Source organism: Hemibagrus wyckioides, linkage group LG07, assembly GCF_019097595.1.
Source record: "Hemibagrus wyckioides isolate EC202008001 linkage group LG07, SWU_Hwy_1.0, whole genome shotgun sequence".
Lineage (NCBI taxonomy): Eukaryota > Metazoa > Chordata > Actinopteri > Siluriformes > Bagridae > Hemibagrus > Hemibagrus wyckioides.
In genome coordinates this window covers 2,184,503-2,194,147 of record NC_080716.1, presented here as the reverse complement: position 1 = coordinate 2,194,147, position 9,645 = coordinate 2,184,503, and the positions used below count along the sequence as shown (strand labels likewise).

The 9,645-nt window shown below is 39.7% G+C and overlaps 1 protein-coding gene across 1 annotated transcript in view; it reads left to right on the top strand.

Moving 5' to 3' along the window:
* Window positions 1-226: 226 nt before the first annotated feature.
* The window catches only part of brinp3b (bone morphogenetic protein/retinoic acid inducible neural-specific 3b), a 34,732-nt gene continuing 25,313 nt past the window's right edge, over window positions 227-9,645 (top strand). Inside the window, exons 1-2 of the mRNA XM_058393907.1 lie at window positions 227-1,041; window positions 5,799-5,977. Coding sequence (XP_058249890.1) covers window positions 851-1,041; window positions 5,799-5,977 — 370 coding nt within the window. The 5' untranslated portion in view covers window positions 227-850. The remainder of the gene's footprint in view (window positions 1,042-5,798; window positions 5,978-9,645) is intronic.

Below are 9,645 nucleotides of genomic sequence, written 5' to 3'. Positions count from 1 at the left end.
GTTTGTTGTTGTTATGTTTTCAGCCAAATCGACTCATCATCCACTTTGCAATCATGCATCATCTAAAGCCTAAACAGATGATTTGCAAGTAGCTTTTTGTGCTTAATTCGCTTTCTGTACACAGCACGTGCATGCGCGTGGACGAAAGGAGGACAACAGTGTAGGATTTTAAAACGCATGTGCAGAGAGAGAGAGAGAGAGAGAGAGAGAGAGAGAGAGAGATTGTCCTTTAAAATGCAGAGCGTTTCCAAAGTGCACTAGGCGCGCGTGCACTTCTCTCACCCTGCAGATAAGCGATATGGCAAATGCATCATGTTTCCTCCTCCTCCTCCTCTTCTTCGTCTTCTCGCGCGCGCGCTCGCAACACGAGTTAATGCGCGTTTCTTAATGCGGTGTTAAACTTGTTTGCCTGTCGGAATTGTTGGGGAGGATCACGAAAATTAGACGGATCCGATGCTTAGTCTGATATGACACTTTTTTTTTTTCCTAAGCTGTCAGAAGACACCGTATGTGGAGCTCGCGCGTGCTCTGCAGATAACCGCTCGGATTCGCCACTTACTCCGCGTGCACTGGACTTACTAAACTAGGGGTCGCATCGAATTTGGGAACGTTTCTGTAATCCCCGTGCATTTAGGAAACAAAGTTAGTTTGCAGTGAGGTGAGAAAGAAAAAAAAAGGGACTGCAAGATCTGTATGGATGCTGTAAATGCGACCACCTGTACCGGCTATGTTATTGACTTAACGTGCATCAGTGAAGCCTTTCTTCGGACTTGACACGCGAGGTACGTTCACGTTACCTTGCAGTTGCAAACCTGGGAAAGCGCAGCGGGCATGCGGCACGCGCGGATGCATGGCCAGGCACGGTGCTCTCCGCGCGCTGCTCCTGCTGCTGCTGCTCGTGGCCGCGGGGGCGTGCGCAGGGGCCGCGGAGCGCCTCGCGTGGCTGCTGGCGGACAAGGGGCCGTTCTGCCGCGCGCACGAGTTCACCGACTTCTCCGAGCGACACCAGCACGGTTTCGCCACGCGCTACAAGATTTACAGGTACAGACACGCGACTGTATTTAACACCAGCAATTACTTTTACACTTTGTTTTATTTCATTTGTATATTTTTGCTTTGTTTTTTATTCTTAAAATTTGCTGCATGCAGGCAATGCGCGAGAAAGTTAAACTTGATAACGCATCTACGTAATCTGATGTATTTGCAATGGTCAGGGTTGCCTAGTCGGTGATACAAAAGCAATGACCAATCAAATGGTCCAATCAAAACAACTGCAAGCCTGAAATAAACAGCGGAATCAAAACCAGCCCCCTGGCAAAACTAACCCCAAATCCATCTTCTCAAGCAAATCCCACTGGCCAATCAAAACTAGCCCAATGATCAGCCCCAAACACAACCAAATGGACATTTTAAAACCAGCTCAACTGACCATCTGTCACATCTGCCTGGGACTTTTCAATGCCACGCCACCAGAGAACAACATCCCCAGAGGTTTAGAGACTCTTCCTCATTCTGAGTGCTTTCATTAAGAGATCTTGCATTTACAAATAAATAAATAAAACAAATTCAGTATGTTTGAGGCATTGGCCTTATTGTATGACCCTTGCCTTGTTATTTTCATACATTTTCTGTGCAGCTCTTTCACCATTATTCAGATTTGGATTTGCACCATAGTTCTAGGAATACTGTTGATTACAGTGTTTGAATTGCCTTGTGCATTTTCACAAAACTACTGAGTTCTGTTTATTAAACTATCCCAATGGACAATCAAAACTTTTACTAAAAACTAAAATCCTAAAGAACAGCTCAGTGGCCAATCCAATTAAACACACACACAGCAACATGGCAACACAAACAACCCAATGATCAATCGACACAGCTAGAAAACAGCCAAATGACCAAGCAAAACAAACTACAAAACAGGCCTAAAACCAACAAATGATCCCTTGTGAAAAACCATATAACCTATGACCATAACCATAACTAGTGGCCAATCAAATCCAGCCCCAAAAGAATTCCAATGAACAATTAAAAAAAATAACATGTCTGAATTGTCAATCATAACTAACCCCAAAACCTCATAATAAAATCAGCTTTAAAACCAACCCAATGGCTAATGAAATCTAACCCTAAATCTACCCCAATGGCTAATGAAGATCAGCCCTAGAAGTTCCCTAAAAACCAATCAAAACCAAGCCAAAAACTGTTCCAACAGCCAATCAAAACCAAGCACAAAACTGCCCCAATGGCCAATCAAATCCAACCCCAAAACTGTTCCAAATAGCCAATCAAAACCAAGTCCAAAACTGCCCCAGTATCCAATCAAAACAAGCCCAAAACTGTTCTAATAGCCAATCAAAACCAAGCCAAAAACTGTCCCAACATCCAATTAAAGCCAAGCCCAAAACTGTTCCAACAGCCAATCAAAACCAAGCCCAAAACAGCCTAATGATCAATCAAAACTAGTCATCTGACCAATGGCTAATAAAATCACTCTGACAAATGCCCAATGAACATTTTAAACCCTCCCCACAAAACAGACCAGTATTTAGGGGATATCCTAGAAACAAACTTTAAAGTAAGCATTTCCCAAACTCTTATTAGAAATGTATTGTAAGTCCAAAGTATTAACAGCATACATTTTTAAAATGGCCTTGCATTATATATATAGCATTATATATATAAATCGTGAGAATAGCTATTAGACTGAGCAGATCAAATCCTTGACACATGATATAATACTTTTATGCAGCAATTGACAGAGTGAAAAAAGTTATCTTTCATAATTCATATAGATGCTAATTGTGGCAAGACATCATCTGAATGTTGATCAAGAAAAACTTTAGAAATGATATGTCAGAAAGTACTGTAATATCATATTGGTAAAAAAAAAAAAAAAGAAGGAATATTAGAGTCGTTGTAGAGTGGTGTAGGAGGTGGTGTTAGTGGCTTACAGCTTCAGGGTCCAAGGTTCGATCCTGAACTCTCTGTGCGGAGTTTTGCATTATTCCTGCATTTTAATGAATGTGGTCTTTGTTTGTCCCTCAACAGTGAAGTAAAAACCTCCCACTCGTGTAACTTTATCTCGTTGTACATTTGGGAATTTAATAAAGTTTATTGGATGCAAAAGCCTGAATTTTACATTGTTACATTGCCAGTTCCAGTGCTACCATTTATCAAAGCTCCACACATCCTAAGGACCTCTCAATGGAGCTGATGGCTAGCAGTGACAGATTTTCTTAAACCTAATAACTGATCCTTCCCATGATTTGCTCTGTTATAAAAGCGGACTATTGGTGTCCTTGAGTAGGACTGTGCTGAGTGAGATAACTCTAAATGAGCTCAAATAGTAGCATGAAAAATGAACCGGATAAGAAAAATAATTAATGTACGCATTGTACAGCGAGACATATTGACTCACCGGTAATAGGCATGCATGCTGAGTGGAGGGAACATCTTGCTGATTATGAACAATATGTTAAAGACCTTCCTCCCAAGCCATCCACCCTACACACTTAAAAATCCATGCCTTTCAGGTCAGAACACCAGAGGTGGAAAATAGATATAGAAAGATCTGAGCAGATTACATTCCAGAGAAAAAAAAGAAGCGTACAGTGTGTTTAGCACCTGGCTCCCTGCTGAGCCTCTTTAAGTCCCAGCACAATCAAATCCCACCTACTGTTCTTGTCTGTGTCGGCCAAGTGTACAGGGGAAGTGTGGAACAGAAGTGGTATAAACAGGAGGAGGTGGAAAGGAGAGCCAGATTGTGTGCTGATTGCTTTTGTGGCCTTTTCCTGTCACACGCTGCTTTTTCATTTCTAACGGCTCGCTATCTTACACTATAGTTGCACTTTGTCACTTCTTGGAGTCTACGGGTTCGTACGCTAATATGTTTTCTATATATGTGTGATTCTGAGTCATATGTTCAGTATGGTTTCAGAAAAAAAAATGTGATTCAACTCTGACCCTGGCGGATGTGGCCGGTTTGAGAATTTCAGAAAATGCTTCCTGGGATTTTTCAGGCAAAACTACAGTTTACAGCAGAATGGTCCAGTCAGGGGCAGTTCCAGGGAGTGGAATTGACTTGACAAGTGAGGTGAAAAGAGAGCGACCAGCCTGGTTTAATCTGACAAGAAGGTTCTGGTAACACTCTTTATAACCATGTTGAGCTGAAAAGCATCTCAGAAAGAACAAAACCTGAGAACTTGAGACAGGTGGGCTACAAAAGCAAAAGACCAGGTTCCACTACCTGCAAGTCAAGGATGGGAATCTGAGGCAAGATTGAGCACAGGTACACTCAAACTGCTAAAATTAAAGATTGGATAAGTTTTGCATGTTCTGATGAATGTCTCTTAATTTCTGTTGCAGTTTAGACTAGTGGTGGTAGAGTAAGTTAAATAGCCTTTATTTGTCACATATGGAACCCAGAGCATTAACCATTTAGTCTACCACCACCACAATTGTGAGATAGTGTTGGGTGTAATGGTGTGCCTCAATGGTGTAACAGTGTGGGGTATAATGGTGTGCCTAATGGCGTGGGGTGTAATGGTATACCTAATACTGTAATGTTGTGGGGTGTAAGGGTGTGCCCCAATGGTGTAATGGTGTGGGGTGTAATGGTGTGCCTAATGGTGTGGGGTGTAATGGTGTGCCCCAATGGTGTAATGGTGTGGGGTGTAATGGTGTGCCCCAATGGTGTAATGGTGTGGGGTGTAATGGTGCAGCCCAATGGTGTGGGGAAAGTTTTCTTGCATAATAACAGTCAAGAATCTTTCAAATGTCATACCCCAAGGGTTGTCAAATCTTATCCACAAAGGCCTGTGGGTGCATGTTTTCATTCCAACCAAGTAAACCAAGATCAGTTGATTACTCAGGTGAAATCAGGTGTGGCTCCTGCTTGAAAGAACTAATCATCCATCATCATCCCTGCATCCACACTGGCTCTATGCAGACAAGATTGGACAGCCACTTCATAGATTTTTTGAGTTTTGTTGACCAATTGTATACCTTAATGACTACAATTTACCCATCTTTTAATGACTTCCAGCATGATGATACGGCATACTTCAAAGCACAAAAGCTGGTTACATGAAAATGGCAGTGAATTTAATGTAGCTGAATGGCCTCCACTGTCACTCATATAGAGAATCCAGTTAAACACCTTTGATATAGGGTAGAGGGTGGCATTACAGCTTAGTGGCCTTGCACCTCTGGTAGTTGAGGGTTGTATTCCCAGATGTTCTCCCTGTGCTTTGGAGGTTTCCTCCAGGTACTCCAGTTTCCTCTCCTGGTCTAAAGATATATGTTGATTAGCATATCTAAATTGTCCGTAGTGTGTGAATAGGTATGTGTGTAATTGTGCCCTGCAATGGGATGTCCCCAAGTCCCCTTGGCTAGGCTCCAGGTTGTCCATGACCCTGTGTTTGAAAAATTGACGAATGGATGGATGGATGGATGGATATGGTAGAACGATAGATTTCTTGTATTAAGGTGTTAGTAACAAATGCAATGTTGTCAACAAGAACCAGAAGTTGGGAATCATGTGCCAAAAATGAGAGGTGTCACATGTAATGATACAAACATTCAAAATAATTGAAAATGCCAAAATATATTTTTCATTGAAGCTATAATATCAGGGTTTTTAATTTTTTTTACAGCCAGGTGATAAAATAGCTGGTTCTGTTATAGTCCGTGGGGGAATTTATTCATTTTATTAATTCTCAGTGGTGTGTCAAGCCAATTTTAATAGAGCCTGTATATTTTTAGTGAATTGTACGGTATATTCTGGTGTTCTGCAGGGAGTTTGGCCGATGGAAGGTGAACAACTTGGCTGTGGAGAGGCAGGAAGCAGTACCCTTTGACCCCGAATTTGTGCGCAACATCAGGCAGCTGGGGCGGCGGCCGAGCCTGCAGACCATCGCGGACAATATCATCAAGAAGTATGGCACACACTTCCTGGTCTCAGCCACTCTTGGAGGTAAGAAGTTTTTCTGCTGTCTCAAATCTTTCTGATGTGTTATGGTAGAACTTGTAGACTTCAAGGACGTGCCACATAAACAGACCAGAAATGTGGGCATTTTCTATGAGGAGGTATTTTTAAACTTAGATTTTATGGAAGTCTTCAGTATAAGTGCTTTAGGTAGCAGTCAAGTTGTTTTTCAGTAACATGACAAGCCACAGGTTTTTCCACAAAAGAGAAAAAAATGAGGCTTGTTAAGGAACAGCTGTTTCTAGTTGCTACAACGTAGGTGATAACACAAGCTAGTTTGTTTCACGGATGTTCCACAACGTTAAAATGTAAATATAAACAAACAAAAATAGTCGCGGTATAAGAGGCGATCAAACAGGAAACAAAACACGTGTGGAAAACCACGTGAATCTGTAGCAGACGCCTTCTAGTGGTCTGGCCAGGAATTGTCCCAGTAGTTCCTGATATCGCTTCATCAGGTATTGTTGTATAACAGCAGTCCAGCTCCATTACTAGAAAAGATAACAATTCATCATAAAAAGTTACTCAGCAAGAAGGTGGAGCTTCAGGCATCATCCTTCTCCAGAACTCCATTAAGCGTCATTTAAATTCTTCCCCACTGGCTTGTTTTTAAATATTCACGATTATTATTAAGAGTGTAGAAATCATGCAGCAGTAAAGCAGTCTAGGTAATGGAAAACCTATAAATCTATGATGGTCCATGAATAAATTCATAATAGTTATAATTACTTATTAAAATGCACCATTTTATAGCAATGTCTATCATTTATTATGAATGGTTACAAGAGTTAGAGAAATTCTGACTAGTAGCTGTTAGAGATACACAGATGGGCTTTTTATATCTTACACTGACCATAAATATACAGTGGTAATAGCATGCAGTTTTATGTATAAGACACATATTAACATCTTACAGCCTATTTCTAGTTATAACTACTGTTAAAAATAACTTTAGATTTTTTTTTTTTTTTTGAATAAGCAATCATTTGAAAGCTGTTAGTATTTTGTGAAGGCTAAATTTATTTATTAATAAATAAATAAATAAATAAATAAATTTATTTTACAGATACTTTGCTACCCCAATTTGATCCCATTTTTGCATTTGATCATGCAAAAAAAGAAAAAAAGATATTAATTTAGTTCAAATCCAGAGAGCGATAGTTTGATAGATTCTTTCAGATCTCTCCCCGGCTGTCGGAGAAAAAAAAAAAAAAACACGTTGAAGTTGATTAGCTGACTGCAAGTGCTTCTCAGTTCAGCCCATGCTGCTGTGACAGGTCATTTTCTGAGAAAAAAAAAAGAAAAGGAAGGAGGTCACATTGCATATTCAGGTAACGTGAAATAAAAAATTTCTTTTTGTCATTTGACGTCCGTGCTTTCCGTGTCAGAAAGCGATAACCGTCACTGATAGGGATCTGACTCATAAACGGACTAATGAACGAACTAACTCACAGAAATGATGTGATTTCTATTTACTACATGAATTAAGAATCATTTCATGTAGCCTATGATGTATAATTTAGAGTTAAAGCCCAAAAGGTACGTCAGCAGCTATATGGAGAAGGTTCCACATATTCCCAGTTGGGTTACTAGTTTTATTTATTTTTTATACATATAATAATTTTAATTATTGATTTTTTTTAATCTAAGAGATCCAACAGAAAATTATGCTTATTAATGAATAATATTTTTTTTTTTAAAAAAAGCACAAATATCTGGACTTCCTCAAGCATGTAGGGTCAGAGGTCAAATTAACTTCGGCTGGACTTAATATTCAGGGTAAAAGAAGTTTTAATTCTGAAAATATAAATGAATAATCGGTTCATTGTTGTGAGTTAAACACGAATGGAATCGGGGGAAAAAATCAGTTAATATATTAAGATCAACATGTTAATATTTTTGTCATAAAATAAATAAATAAATAAATAAATAAATAAATATGACTCCAAAAAATATCGAAAACCTTCTACAGAGTGCAAAAGTTTAGGCTCCCTCATAACCACTTTAGAGAATTGATCTATAATTGATACACTTTCTGTCTGATGAAACACTCATCTGATCCTGTCGTTCAAAATTTTATCCTTGAGAAAAAAATATTTCTTTTGAGATCTTCTGAAATGTTCGTGGATCTTTTTGTTTAGCTGTCAAATAATATCTCTTGGAAAATCCTGAAAACCTGGAAAAACCTCCAGACTCCAAACCTCCAGAGGTTGAAATACCATTAAAGTATGAATCAGCTGTATCGATGGACACAGAATCAGTGATTTTAGTTGAATGCCCTCCACAGGAGCACTTTTTAACCATCTGGACATTCAAGAAATATTTGGTATATGACACAAATTGACTAATTTGTGCATTTTTCTTTAGCCTAGAAACTCATTGAAGCTTGAAATTTGACCTGGAATGCTGTTAACGGTGTGGATCGATGTGTTCTCTGCAGTTAATCCGCATTTAACTGCGATAATAAAATAACCTAGCGATGACAGCGAGCTCCTGAGCCGGTTTTTATAGTCGGCGCAACCCTTATTTTCCCCTCAAACCTCTTGGCTGTTAGTCCTAAATCTGGTCTATTTATGCGGAATGGAGCTTGAAGTCAACTGACAGCTTCTGTAGATTGTAGAGAACAAGTCATACATTTCAAGTTTATTTTCCCAAACTCCTTAGACAAATTTATTTAGCGTAAGTATGCAAGGTGCGGGTGCAAATGGAAATTAGGCCAGAAGTTGGGTGATATCACACGACCTGCCGACAGCATATCTGCCACCGCTGGTGTGTGACGACGGCCTTATGACTCTTATTGTACTCTAATTGTCGAAAGCGTCACTACCCGGCGACTGCATCTCCCTCGGAGAATAATTACAGTACTCACCAAGATGATCCCGCAATCGATATCTCAGCTGCTAAGTGCACCTCCCGTGCCCTCATTTGGGCTCCATTTAGATCTCCAGACAATTCAGCACCTGACTGGAGCCATTTTTCCTCCGAAAAACGCATTCTCCCCAAACAAAAACCCTCTGGCGGTCGAACTGCCTCCTGTTCTCCCTCATCCTTTCACGGACCAGTGATAAAAATGAGAGAGGTGGTGGATGGGAAGATAAAAAAAGGGAACGTAACAAAGGGTGAACAAACCAGGGTTTTTTTTTTTTTTTAGGTTGAAAAATTGATAATTTCTTGTAGCGATGATCTGGGGATTGAAGATTTTTCTCTTTTTGCACATGCTCAGATTGTTCAATTGACTTCACAAGGTTAATTATGTCATTTATTTTTTTTAATTTTCTCACTTTTTTGAAATATCTTGTCAAACTAGCTTGGGTTAGATTTCTGATGGAGTGCCTGGCATCATATCCAGTGTCTGTCCTGAATCTCTTTGTGCTCTGAATCTCTTAGAATAGCTTCCAGATTCCCTGCAACCCAGTAGGATAAGCGATGTAGAGAATGGTTGGATGGATGGATGGATGGATATCAGGTATCCTAAACAAAACATTGTCAACGATGGCAAATTGCTTTGATATAAGACACGTACGCTGGAAATTAATCAACTTTTCTGTGCTAACAGTAACTCCATTTTATCCATCATTGATTTTTTTTTCTATTACGGCAAGCGAATAATTCTGTTATAACACATAATACTGTTAGAGCACGATTACGGATATCGG